At 44.3% G+C, this 14,478-nt stretch overlaps 1 protein-coding gene across 6 annotated transcripts in view; it reads left to right on the plus strand.

Moving 5' to 3' along the window:
• Nucleotides 1-5,094, plus strand: part of PUM2 (pumilio RNA binding family member 2) — an 89,056-nt gene extending 83,962 nt beyond the window's left edge. For all 6 annotated transcript variants that reach the window (XM_071221578.1, XM_024552492.3, XM_024552495.3 and 3 more), the window contains 4 exons: nucleotides 127-252; nucleotides 438-559; nucleotides 1,315-1,507; nucleotides 2,091-5,094. In XM_071221578.1, coding sequence (XP_071077679.1) covers nucleotides 127-252; nucleotides 438-559; nucleotides 1,315-1,507; nucleotides 2,091-2,222 — 573 coding nt within the window. In that variant the 3' untranslated portion in view covers nucleotides 2,223-5,094. The remainder of the gene's footprint in view (nucleotides 1-126; nucleotides 253-437; nucleotides 560-1,314; nucleotides 1,508-2,090) is intronic.
• Nucleotides 5,095-14,478: the final 9,384 nt, after the last annotated feature.

The following is a 14,478-nucleotide window of genomic DNA, read 5'->3' on the forward strand; positions in this document are numbered from 1 at the left end:
TATTAGATGTGAATTCCCACCCCGCTAGCTCGGATTAATTCAGCATGTCATCAGAAACCTGTCTGTGTCACAGATCTTCCCCCAAATGGTAGAGAATGGAAATTTGATTCTTCCCTTTGCTTTAAGGTATTTGTACTTTCGACTCATCCCTACGGCTGCAGAGTAATCCAGCGCATCCTAGAGCACTGCACTGCAGAACAGACCCTACCGGTCTTAGAGGAGCTCCACCAACACACAGAGCAGCTGGTGCAGGTACAGACTCCCTCCGAATGTGAAATGTTTATATGTTTTTTGGGAAATGTTTCTGATTTTCTTGGGAAATTTAAAAATATTAATACACTGTAGAGACACAGACAAAACCCTGCATCTTTTTAAAGAAAAATCATTACTCATAAGGAACAACTTAAGAAAAATAATTTTTAAATATCTGTACTTAGGATCAGTATGGCAATTATGTTATTCAACATGTACTGGAGCATGGTCGACCTGAAGACAAGAGCAAAATTGTTTCTGAAATCAGAGGAAAGGTCTTAGCCCTGAGTCAACACAAATTTGCCAGGTATCGCGGTATTTTCTAATTCTATTCTCTAAACTCTTTGGCTTTTATTAGTAAGCAAACTATGCGTAAAGAATGTAACATTGGCATATAATCTTTAGTAGAGTCAAAACACACATATAGAACATTGCTTTTATTCTTAAAGAATCTACATAACAAATTGGTTTGCCCACATGTTCTATTTTTGAAGTCTGTAGTTAGAAAATTATTTGTCCCCAAGACCTGTGAGTAAATGCAAATTTAATTTAGTGCACGTTTGTGAAAGTCTCAGACCTTATTAATGACCTAGTTTCTGCTTTTAAAAACTACAGTTTTTATTACAGTTTAATTATAATTTTAAGAGGCCTATAATTAAACTTGTGGAAGTCCAGTATGAGTTTTCCTATGATACTTGTTTCTGTTTTAAAAGTAACTTGTAGAGATGAGCCCTGACAGGGGATGTGGGTAGCTCAGTTGGTTAGAACAACGTCCCAATGCGTCAAGGTTGTGGGTTCAATCCCCAGTCGGGGCACATAGAATCAGCCAGTGAATGCATCGATAAGTGGAACAGCAAATCTGTGTTTCTCTCTCTCTCTCTTTTTTTCAAAATCAATAAATAAAAATTTTTAACAAAAAGTAACTGTAGAGAATTATGAGAGACCCATCTTGATTCCTTTGTCTTCTGTTGTGTTGAGCAAGTTCTTTCAAAAGCCAAAGAAATTTTGCTGTAAAGAAAAAGGTTACAGTATAGTTTTTTGTGTTTGTACTTTAATTTTCAGCAATGTAGTAGAAAAGTGTGTTACTCATGCCTCCCGTGCTGAGAGAGCTTTACTGATTGATGAAGTTTGCTGCCAGAATGATGGTCCTCACAGTGCCTTATACACCATGATGAAGGACCAGTATGCCAATTATGTGATTCAGAAAATGATTGATATGGCTGAACCTGCTCAGAGGAAGATAATCATGCACAAGGTGATACATTTTATAGCACTTGAAACAGTTGATTCAATTTGTGTGACTTTAGGCCACACATCTCATTTCCTTAGGCTTTAATTTTTTCATATATGTTAAAACTGGGGAACAAATGTGAAATGAATGGATAACTTTGGCATATGTAGGTATGGTGTACCCTTTTATTCAATTCTCAGGGTAATCTGCTCAATAAAATCACATTCATTTCTCATGTGTTTATCTACCTTTAACATTTTTTTCCCTTCTCCACCATATGTAGCATACTCAATTTCCCATATCACATGGGTCTAACGTTGATTTTAAAGCACAAGCTAGTTAGAGTTCCCTCCGGCGCTGACAGCCCCTCTGCTGCTGTTTGCCCGTTAACAGGTCATGAATCGTGGTTCGTTTGGTCTCTGAGCAATTATGGGAGAAGAAGTTTGGGCAGATTGCATGGAACAGAGCTGCTTTCATAACAGCTTTCTTTGGATTCGAATTTGAAATTTCCAATTACTATTCTAAATTCCTCGGGTTTGGGGCACTTTTTTAAGAAATCAGAAACCAAGATAACTTAGATTTCCTAAACAGATTATTTGTTTTTCAGATTCGACCTCACATTACTACTTTGCGCAAGTACACCTACGGGAAGCATATACTGGCCAAGTTGGAAAAATATTATTTGAAAAATAGCCCAGACCTAGGGCCCATTGGAGGACCACCAAATGGAATGCTGTAAAGGAGAAAGGGACAGAAGATAATGTGACCGTGTGAAAAGAACGTTTATTTTGTGAATTATCAAAACACAACTCAACTATGAATCTTCAAAAATTTTTTTTAAGCAAAACTATTTATTGACTTTACTCATCCATTTGTAAATTTTTTAAGGTTCTTGTGTATATTTGGGGGGTGGGAGTGGTGAATTATAAATTATATTTCGCCCTGAGTGGAGACCTATCAGATTGGATTGCTGGCAAAGCACAGAATGCCTGTATATGATGTAACTGTATGAGAAAAAAGCTGTCACATATTTTGTAAATTTTTACCTTGTAAAGTCACAAAAATAGTTTTTAAAGGAAAAAGTACAGTATTCTTTTAATAAACTGGCTTGCAGTCTGGTAGGTCTACAGACCCCATAGCACACCAGGTTTATAGAGATGTATATAGGAATAGAGTCTTTTTTTGTCCTTTGTGTGGAGCTTTTTATAACAGATTAACAATCAACTACATAAATATTATTAATATTTTAAAAAGAAAGTTAAGTTGTATTTTGGTAATTCACAAACTATCATGCAAATAAAACTGAGCAAGTAAGACAAGAATTAAATGATTTGCAATGAAAAGAACTTACATCATTTGCAGTGGATGAGATTTTAATACAAATACTGCCCTGAAATGTGTCTGGCATGTACAGAAGCATTGTATATACTCACAGGTGTCGTCGTCGTAAAGAGGTGGGGAACAATCATGGTGGCGCTTCATCCAGCGAAGGGCGCTGACGGAAAGTTAACGCCCACTTTAGCTTTTCTGTCTGGCGTGAGATGAGCACGTGGAGATTTGTATATTGTTTTGCTTATAGAATTACAAGGACATGATGAGGAAGTGTTGAGCTTTATTTTGCTTTTTCATAGTAGATTCAGAAAGTAGGAACCAGATAGAGGTGAAAAGGGGCCACTGAACAGTGAATTTGATAGCTCAGCATTTAAGCATGACTACATATTCAGATAGCTTTTTTTGCTTCCTATAAATATATGCATTGTGTGTGTAGTAATAGATGGTAAGTTTACACTTTGAAAGCAAATCTCGTTTCAGTGTTTATTATAAAAACCTTGCTGATTTAGTAGTGATGCTTTCCTTGGTTGTACAGGTGTACATTTGTAAACCTTCATGCTGTAAATGGAATTTGTTTTATCTCTTTGGGATACCTTTGCATTTTAGTGTACATTTATGTCCCTGCCCTCTCTGACCTGGCATATATGTTGTATAATGTAAATTTATTTCTCCAAATCAAGAGTGATTTTTTAAAAGTTTTTTATCTTTATATGGTTTCAGAAGTATGACCCACCTTTCTTCTCATTGTGAGAAACATTTTGTTTTATAACGTAATTGACTCTCTTAATACAGACATGCTAGGGTTTGGATCACTCTCAAGAAGTCAGGGTACTATGCATAATAGAAAGTATTGGACTGAGATACTTGGTTACCATGGAGGCCAATGCTTTTTCCATCTTATTAAATGTGATGTGACTTTTTTCTTTGTACAGAAGAGTACTGTATTTTTGGATAGCCTACTCCCAAGTAAGAGCAAATCTGTATGATAACATTTTTTTCTCTGGACATAAGACATAACAGTAACATGATGTACATTTACAAGCGGCCTTATGTACATTTCCCAACAATCTTTTTAAGGCAAAATTGTGACCATATATGTATAATTAAAATCGTTTTTAATCCTTTGCCTATGAAAATATTTTGGAAAAAATCTTGCTTTGTATATTCAGTTTCTGAAAGATAAAGAAAGTGCTTTGTATTTTGTTGAAGTCAGTATTTTGTATAAAACATTTATGTTGACCCACTTACGTTTAGTGCTGAAAACTAATGAACCATGTTATCTCTTTAGATTGAACATGGAAGGGATTTGTTAGAAATCTGCAGAAGAGAAGCGATCTTCTGAGCACAATATTGAATATAAAGATTCTGTCACGTAGCTGCTCATATCACAACCCTAAAACTAATGGCCTAAAGTTTGGGGTGCCAGGCATACTTCTTCCTATTTGATGTTGAGTTACTCTTGTTTTTTAACCCAACATTCCATGATGAGGCCATTAAATCCAGCCACTTGTCACTGTCACTTCTCATAGTCACACTGGTTCCTCAGCACATCCCAGTCTCAGAAGCAGTGCTTTCCCCAACTCAAGCTTCTCACTTCCACCCTCCTCTGCCTTGTTTTGCCAACCTCAGAGTGTCTTTGCCCCGTGTGGAACTTCTGTTCCCAGCATCAGTCAGCTCCTGGCTTCAGGATCAAAGTTGTCCTTGCGTAAGATTGGTGGGGACTTCCCTGGATTTGCACAGCTGAATTCCTGATTTTCCTTTAATTCTTAGCCTCTGTTGGCACCGGCAGTAATCTCTGCAAGTTTGCAAGTCCAAGAGGATAGCACATTGGGAAAATAAGTCCTCTTCTGGGGTCCTGATGCCCCCATGTGCCCTGATGTTGACAACCCAGTCATCCCAGTATTGCAGGGCCTATCGTAGAAAAAGATGTGTTACTGTAGAACTTCCATGGCCCGCCACTTTCAGTGTCCACCTCTGATTTCACCTTTTAACCAGTTGGCGTGGGGTTTTGGTAACAACCTGGAAATGGCATTTCAGAAGAAAGGAACATGATTGGGCAGGACCACTTAGGCTCTGCTCCTGAGTGTCTCCTTTTGACATGGATTGTTTCTGGACCAGTTTGTCTAAGTCCTGGCTCTTATTAGTTCATATGAAATAATGTTACATTCATTTCTTTGTATATTATGTATAAATTAGACAATGAAAACCGTGTGAATAACATTGTATGAAATAAACCTGGTCTTGTGTTTTTCTCTAGACAAATACCCCTTGGTACCTCAGTTATAATTCAGGTTGCCCATTCAAGTTCACTCTGACTTCCGGAAAACAAATATTTTTCTCACATGGACACTAGTCTGGGGCCATAGATTACTCTGACAGTATTAATTCTAGCTTTTGATTAAGGATTTCTGTCTAATTATATAGAGTGATTACACACTTCTATGAAGCTAGGGCTGTTTCTTATTGAGAACATGATTGCAAGGGGTTTTTTGAGTGTTGAATCAAATCCCTTTGCTGGTTGGTGTTTGCTTCAGTTCCACCTGCACTTCAGGAGACAGGTTTAAAGAAAAGTAGTTGAGGCATGGGTTTAGTTTTACCTCCTTATTTACAAACCTTGTAAATTTGGGTGTGTTAAGAGATCTAAGTTAAGGGCTGTCTGCTTTACCATGGGGTAATGCTATTTTTAAATCCTCAATGATGCTAAGAATTTTAAGAACTGGGAATATGTAAAGATACCTAGAACCTAATTCACAACTGTTAACACTGTTAACATTTTCCTGTCCCTTCTATAACCATGTAGAATAAAAGCCACACATAATTTGATAACATCCAAAATGGAGATTATATAAAAACAGGAAAAAGAATTTTCATTGTGCACATTGTTCACCTTCAATTTTAATTTTATTTTGGTTGGTTTCTATTGCGAGCTGAAATCAACAACTGGAATTGTTGACTCACCAACTTTGTGGTGAAAAGACTCCAAGGGAGTGTATGTGACATCTTCCACTCCCTTTGCATCCTAAGGCCAAGTGACCTGGGTGTTCTGTGTGACCCCTCGACTAGTTTCTCAGGGAGGTGTAGGCAGAGCAGGTGGGGGAATGCAGAGAAACCTCGACAGAGCAGCATTCCACCGCCTGCCTGACCTACCTAACTGAAAGGACTGGACTTCCACAGCATCTCAGGGTTCCCATGCCCGCGACTCTCAGTGAATTCATCTAAGAAGGCCGGCGAGAGGGAAGGGGGTTCTGTGGCAAGCCAGGCTCGCTTCTGAGAGGCTGAGTGGGCCTTGAGCACTGCCCCAGCAAGGGAGGAGGTTGGGCTCTGAGGAAGGTGGGGCATGCGATCCTGGGCAAAGTGAACCCTCTAGGCCTCAAAGTTACCTTCCTGTAATGTAGGAATAACATCCTCGCTGCCCACAGAACGTTGGGTCTGAGAGCTGCTTGACGCTATGCACCTAACAACTACAGCGTAGGTACACAAACGTAAGGTTTTTGTTGAATGTTGTCACCTCCAAATTCTGTAAACAACTCGCTTTGATGTTCCAGTCATACAAAACTTCCTGATTTTTTACCAGGGTCTTCAACTAAATGAAGTTGCCCTGTATTCTACTAGTTTAAGAAATTGCGTAGATTAACATGAGTTCAAATTTTCTTGGACATCGGTGTAGTGGATTGGTTTGCTCTCTCGAATTAGGCTGCCCAGGTTCCAAGGTCTTCAGCTCTTACGTTGTTAGACAGTTTTATCTGTGAAGCTTTAGTTTCCTCATGGTGTAGGTGAGGGAAATGGTACCCACCTCCTAAAACAGTATTACATGAGAATTTATGTGACATGGGGGGACAGTGAGTACTCAGTGACTCCTATAGTATGTTAACTAAATTTTTTTTAACCTGCCTACATAGCCCCAAAACGTATTTTAGAGCTCGTTTATGTTTCTGCAGATGAGCTCCTGATTCAAGTTGCAGATAAGGCACTGAATCAGTAGGAAAGCTGTTGAAGATATTACTAACTTTACCACACGTTAATACTTTTTCTTGGTACTAAATAAGTAACGGGCTTGGCGTTGAGGTGTGTGGCCGCCAGGAGACAGCGAGGAAACGGAAGGCAGCGTGGTGCGGCCCCCCGCACGCGGCCCTAGAATAGCCGGTGAGACTCGGAAGCTGTTGAAGTGTTGTGACAGACTCTGGTTCAGGACCATCGTTGATTTCTGCCCTTCCTCACACCCAGCCCTTGCCTCATCTTTACTGAGCAGCTGGAGAGCCCTTTTGTCTGTGGTTATGTTTTGGTGAAAGGAGGGGCCCCCCAACAGACCAATGTTTGGCCGAGTGCTCGTTTAAAGAGCCCCCTTGGATCGTTGGCCAGTGTCTGCTTTGAGAGTTGAGCCGTAGTGATAGCCAAGTGGGCAAAAGCCACTGATGCACAGTGTGGGGTTCACGTGAAGGGAGCTGCCGTTAGCATTCTTCAGTACTTTCTGCCAGTTTGGCTTAGAGCAAGGAACAGTGTTGAGAGAAGTCTGCCTGCTGGCCTGCACCGTGTCCTCAGCATCTGCCTGCCTGTACTGCAAGATGCCACAGAGTCTGAAGAAGATACAAAACGGTGCCCCGTGGCTCCTGGGCGTGGCCGTCTCCTACTTCCCAGCCAGTGAAGGGCAGCTTGAGGCGTTCTAGGGGCATTGTTGGTGCCCGTGCAGTGGGTTGAGTAGGAGGCTTTCTCCCAGTTCCGGAGCAAGTCTGGACTGTGTGTCCAGAACCTAGGTCATGACTACAGAGAGCCCATGGAAACAATGGTAACAAGTGGAACCAGGGATTTGAAGAAATGTTTTCATTAAGATATAACTGACATTTAACACATTTCAGCTATAAAAAATGATTTGCTATGTGTCCAGGGGTGGGCAAAAGTACGTTTGCAATAAATAGTATTACAAGAATAAACTTTTGCATACTCGGATTATAAACCTACTTTTGCCCATCCCTGGATTGCAAAATGACCACTGCAATATGTCTACTTACCTATGATCGCAGTTACAAAAAATTTCTTTATGATAAGTACTTTGAAGATATACTCTCAACTTTCAGTTATTACAGTACAGTCACCAAGCTGTGCGTTACACCCCCATTTTTAGGGCAGTGAAGCTATTCTGTACGGTACTCTGAGGGTGCTTACATGACATACATGCGTCAAAACCCATAGAACTGTACAACACAAAACACGGACCTGAATGTAAATTCCGAACTTCAGGTAATGTCTCAATAAGGTTCATGAGTTGGGACGGATGCAAGATACCATCCCAATGCAAGATATTAATCATAGAGGGAAATGGATGGCACTTTCTCTTCAATTTTTCTGTAAACCCAAAGTGCTCTAAAAAAATATTAATTAGGGGGAAAGGCATCAGGGAGAAAAGGAGCGAGGGAAAGAAAGCTGCTCTCTACACAGGGCCAGGTTCACGGTGGGCTCTCAGCAAACACTTAAGGCTGTGCAGTCTCCGGGACTCAGACTCCCGCAGGGCCCAAGAGGTGGTGGATGAGCTGGAAATGCATACACTTGACAACTTGTGGCTTCAGCGGGTCCTTCCCACGAAGGGATATGGGTCCAGCGTTACTAGCGCCTGTGATTCTGCTAGAAAATTAGAAACCTGGATCCTTTCGTACAGCTGCCCTATGGAAACCTCCTTTGTTAAACACTGTGAGGGCCATGTCTACAGGCCAAGTGCACCCTTGGGGCTATCGCTTTGCAACTCTGCCTAGTATACCCAGTCGAGGTCATGGAATGCAGAGTCAGCTTCTGGCTGTGGAGTCAATTTGCAGGCGTACCCTGGGGCTGGATGTGAGGCTCACAGGTGTGTGTGTGTGGGTGTGGGTGTGTGTGGGCGTGTGTGCATGTGCACACATATGCCACACACAGGTGCCTGCTGGCTGCTGTGAGCTCAGGAATCCCTTCAGAGCCCACTCCAGAGTCTCCCCTGGGGGGCTTGAGAGTGCCTGACTTCTCTCAGGATTAGTCCTATCCACCTAGTCAGATGCCAGGTAAAGTGCCAAATGTTGTTGCATTATTTCACTGAATCTCCGCAGTCTGAGTTCAGAACGCTTAAGGAACTTGCCCCAGGTCGCTGGGGGAGAGGGCTGTGGAGCTGAGGTTCAAGCCCAAGTCCCTGCCTCTCTCGGTCCTGGGGTCACATGTCCAACCTCAGTGACATGCAGGCAGCACTCACCTGTGTGCCAGGCGCTGTGCCAGCCCATCACAGGGCTCATTCAGTCTTCACGACAACTCTCTGGGTGGGGACGAGGGTTTCCCATTCACAGAGGGACCCAGTAAAGGGCAGAGAGGCAGTTACTGGCTCAAGGTCACACAGCGAAAGTAGCACTAAGAATTTGCGAGAGAAAATTGCACACAGTTGTTAGCTGAGAGGGTGAACCTGCCCTAAGGGCAGCAAATCAGTGAATCAGGCCCCCTTCCACCAGGGGGCTGAGTCCTCAAACACCAGGCAAGGAGCCAGGGTGGGGAAGCAGCCCCACCCTAGGAAGTGTCTCAGGGTGAATCACCTGATTACACCTGGGAGGGAGTGGCTGGCACTGGCACACCTGCCTGCAGGAGAGCCTCCAGTCCAAGCCTCCAACAAAGGCTGCTGGGTAGACAACGCAGAACTGAGTCACAGGCCACAGTGGGGACTTCACCCAGAGACTTCCGTGCCGGACCTGCCCTAGTCCCCGCAGCCACTGCACCATCCTTTTGGCCTCTATTAACGTACACCAGATGGGGAGATAACCCACTGATTTTCAAAATCTCACACTTCCTCCCTCATCCATCCCCCTGCCTTACCGCATTCTACCCCTTCTGTAGTTTTCAATCGTGCCCCTCCCCCATCCCCCATCTTCCCTGCCACCCCCTCAAGGCAGGCTTGGTCCTTCTCTCTGCTGGCTTTCCCCACGTCCCCACCTGCAGTCTTCCTGCAGTGACAGGATCTTCCTAACAGGCAGAACTGATGAGTCCCTCCTCTGCTCTGGAAGGTCAGTCACCCCTCTTGCCTAGGCCCACCCATCAGTGGCACCCAAAGCTACCCTGCCTCTAGCCAAAGGGCCTGTGCTCTGACCTGTCCAGGCCACTCAGACTCCCTCCGGTTCCGGAAATTCTGAACCTTTTTCTTGCTTCCTTGCCTCTCCTTTGCTGGGTGTCCCACCTGGAATGGCCTCTCTCTACTCTGTCTGCCTGTGGTTGCCCAAATAATGGTTTCCAAATTAGCCAGGTCCCAGTCACTGGAACTTGTGGATGTTTCCTTCCATGGCAAAAAAATTTTTTTTAATAAAAATAAAAAATAAATTGGGGGACAGGAGTCTTTGCAGATTCGCAGATGTAATTTAGTTAAGCATTTTAGATGAGGAGATTTTCCTGGATCATCCTGGTGGATCATAAATGCAATCCCCTGTATTTATAAAAGGGAGGCTGAGGGACATTGTATCACACAGAAGAGAAGGCACTGTGAAGATGACGCAGAAAGAGATTTGAAGATGTTTGCACTGAAGGTAGGTGTGATGCTGCCACAAGCCACGGAATGCTGGCAGCCACCAGAAGCTGGAAGAGGTAAGGAACAGATCCTCCCTTAGAGCCTCTGGAGGGAGTAGAGGCCGCCTTGATTTTGGCTCAGTGAAACTGATTTGGGATTCTGGCTTCCAGAACAGTAAGAGAATAAATTTGTGTTATTTTTGTTATGTAAGAAATGTCCAAACCTGTAGAGAATTTTTACAAGTTTATTTGAACCGAACGGACAACTGCCAGGAAGCAAAATCTCAAGGAACTGAGAAAATGCTCTGGGAAATGGAAGTTTGGCAGCTTATCTTATAGGTCAGCATCAAAGGAGGAGACGTGAGGAGTTACGTCCATTGGTGGTAGTAGGTCAAGGGGGTGGGAGAAAGCGAAGTGGGGAAATCTCTGGGATTGGATAAAAGCTAAAACGAGGAAGCACACACTTCTTTCACACTGGCGGGCACAGGATGGTTAATCATTACCATTTACAGCGTGTGCAGATGGTATTCGGGGAACAAGATAACAATGAAGGGTTCGTGGTCCCCTGCTCTGGTGCCGTGGGTGTGCCCTGAGGGGTCTGGAGAGGGAGATAACTGAGGTCTGTTATCCTCGATGCAAAAAGAGTATAGAGCTACTGGCCTAGACCGTGACTCGCCTTTAGTTAAGTACAGTAATTTTAATGTTCAGTCCATCCTATTTGGCTACTTGTGTTCTCTGAGTTTGTAAGGCCACCGTACAGGGGGCCTGAGCTTGTCAGCTTTAGTATGTGGCCCCTGTTCTTTTTCTTCTTTTTATGTATTAATTCTACAGAGAGGAAGGGGGAGACAGGGAGGGAGGGAGAGAGGGAAACATTGGTTTCTTGTTCCGTTTATTGATGCATTCATTCATTGGTTGATTCTTGTATGTGCCCTGACCGGTGATTGAACCCGCAACCTTGGTGTATCAGGACAGTGCTCCAACCAACTGAGCTACACTGCCAGGGCATGTGGCCCCTTTTAGTCCTCATTTTAAACCACCACATTTTTAATAAGTAATTTGTCACAGCAGCCACGGGAAACTAACACACTGCCAAAATCATCTTTCCTCATCCAAGGACAGGTTCCAATGGCTTCTCCCCACCTCGGGCCCTGCCCTCATCCCTGAAATCTTTTGGAACCTTTGCATTGCAAATCAGTTGTCTGCTGGTATCCAGACTGGTGTGACAGGCACTTCTTTGTTTTACAATGATGGTTTGTATCTGCTCCTCTCCAAAGAGAGTAGCCTCCTCCAATGTGAGCATCTTGTTTTCACTCACTATCTTCAGCATCCAGCTGGGGACTGGTCCCAGCACATCCTGCAGCAGCTGTCCCTCTGCTGCTTCGCCGCATTCCAGGGGCACCATTCAGGCTGGGTGCCGCCAGAGGTGAATTCCTAGAGCACCAATTCCGAGGATCACGACGAACCTGGAAGGCACTGGGACTGCTGCTGATGGGGTTCTATCTCCCACTGTGTGTAAATAAATCTACCCTAGGGTGATGACATGGGCAGCATCCGTCTCCTGGGGGGACCACTTTGGGGAGGTAAATTCTCCGATTTGGATGTGTAAATGCCAATATTTACAAGGGGTGTATTTATACTTTCTCTTCTGCTGACATTCTAGCAACATCAGAGGCAACTGAGAAGGGGCGGGAAACTCTCCACGAAAAGCGGACAGACGCAGGGGCAGGAGGCAGGGAGGGTACGAGGATGGGAACCAAGAAGCAGGACGTGAAGTTCAGGACACTCACAGTAACTGCACCGTCTGTGGTTTCGGAGCTACCTGGGCGTGCAAATGGAAACGACACCCATCTGTAAGAACAAACACACCAGTTTCTTAAAAAATACAATTTCCCACGGCCCTTAGTTCTTCGTGTCTCACAGTGGATACAAGCACAGCAGCACAGCAGGCATGGGAGAGAGAGCCCACGGAGGTGGGTGGGGGCCATGCTGCCTGCACACCAGAGCGTCGAGGAGCAGGAGAAGAACAGAGGGCCCTCATGGGCTGCAGACTCTGAAAACACCTCCTCTCTCAGAGGAGGTCCTTCTGGTCTACACGTCTTTTGGGGACAGAGGTCATTAGGCACCTTGAGTCAAATCCAGACGTGACACCCAGTCCAGGCCTAGGAAACTGGCTAGGTCAGCTCCCACAGGCATTTATTGATGGCCTGTGCCCTCCTCCCCAGGCAAATCTGTTTGTTAGTCACGTGTGGAAGACCAAGTTCACAGTGAACTGCTAGGATTGGGTTCGCTGGCAAGGGGCAGAAAATCCAGGGGGACAGTGTCCGAAGTGAACCCGAAGTCTACGTCTCCATCATGCACATGTCTGGGTGGGCAGGGCTGGTGTGGTGCTTCGTGGGCCAAGGACTCACGCTCCTTCTAACCTGTTCCTCCGCCATGCGTGCATGGCCTCTATTCCCAAGTTCACGTCGTGGTCCAAACATGACTGCTCCAGCTGCGACCATCATATCTGCATTCCAGCCAGGAGGAGAGACAAGAGGGAAGGAGAGGGGCAGGGCTCCTTCCTTCGACACTTCCTCGAAGGTACATACATCACTTCCGCTCTCGTGCCATTGACAAAACCCTGATCCTTGATTGGCTGCCCGTGATTGTAAGAAAAGCTCGGAAGGTAGTCTTTACTTCGAGTGGTCATGGGCCCAGCTGAAATTTAGGGGTTCTTTTATTGAAAAGGGGGAGGAAAACAGGTGTGGGAAGGAAACCAGTAGTGCCTGCCCAAGCAGTCAGCAACAAAAGTCTTCAGCAACATGTCCCTTCATAAAGGGACAGCCATTCAAAATCAAGTGGCAATGAGATGTCACTTTACCTGCGTCAGAGTGGCAAAATATGAAAGGTCAGATAAATGCCAAGTCATACAGAGGGTGTAGGAAAATGGGAACTCTCACTCACTGCTTTTGCTGGGAACGTAAATTGCTATAAGCCCTTTGGAGAGCGATGTGTTTAGAGAATTTGCTCAGAGTAATGCCTAAGACAGATGAAGGTATTTGTACCTGAAACCCAGGAGCTCTAGCCACTTCTGGAGGAGTCTCGCATGCACGCAAGGACAAAGGTACAGGATTGACTTCAGCACTGTATGTAATATTGAAAAACTGGGACCAGCCAAATGTCCAGGGATGAATACATCATGGTATATGCATGTAATGAGTTATAATACAGCAATTAAGATAAATGGCCAGAGCCACGTGAGTAGCATGGATACATCTCAAAACATAAATTGAGAGACTCAGTTGAATCTGTAATGGTTCATTTCATAAAAAAACAATTTAGCCCTGGCTGGTGTGGCACCAAAGGGTCGCCGGTTTGATTCCCAGTCAGGACACATGCTTGGGTTGCCCGCCAGGTTCCCAGAAGGGGGCATGAGAGAGGCAACCACACATGGATATTTCTCTCCCTTTCTCTCCCTTTTCCCCTCTCTCTAAAAATAAATAAAATAACATAAAATAAAACAATTTAAAAGAGACATCATGTTAAGATTTGATAAACTGGGTAGTAGTTGCACAGTTGTTCATTATTTCATTTTTTTAGCAATTAAGATTTTTTGCATTTTTTAAAAAGTATACATAACATAGAATGTACCGTTTTAACCATTTAAGCACACAGCTCAATAACATTAAGTACATTCACACGGCTGTGCAACAGCCACCACCATCACTTCCAGAACTTTTCTCCTCTTCCCAACATAAAACTCCATCTCCACGGAACAGTAACGCCGGGTGCCCCTCTCCTCCCAGCCCCTAGCAACCACCTTTCTACTTTCTGCCTCTGAGTCTGACTACTCTAAAAATCTCATGTAAGGGGAATCAGGTGGCGTTTGTCCTTTCGTGATTGGCTCATTTCACTTAGCTCCAAGTCTTCCAGGTCCATCAGGGCTGCAGCATGGGACAGGATTTCCTGCCTTCAGGACTCAAGGATGCCCGTCGTGGTACAGGCCGCATCACGTTCATCCGCTCGGCCGCCAGTGGACGCTTGGGGCGTTTCCACGTTCTGGCTGTCGTGCATAGTGCTGCTTCGAACATGGTGTGCAAATATCTGTGTAAGTTCCTGTTTTCCTTGCTTTGGGGTATATACCCAGAGGTGGAATTGCTAGAGCATATGATAATTCTATTTTTAAT

The sequence above is a fragment of the Desmodus rotundus genome, chromosome 5, assembly GCF_022682495.2.
Source record: "Desmodus rotundus isolate HL8 chromosome 5, HLdesRot8A.1, whole genome shotgun sequence".
Lineage (NCBI taxonomy): Eukaryota > Metazoa > Chordata > Mammalia > Chiroptera > Phyllostomidae > Desmodus > Desmodus rotundus.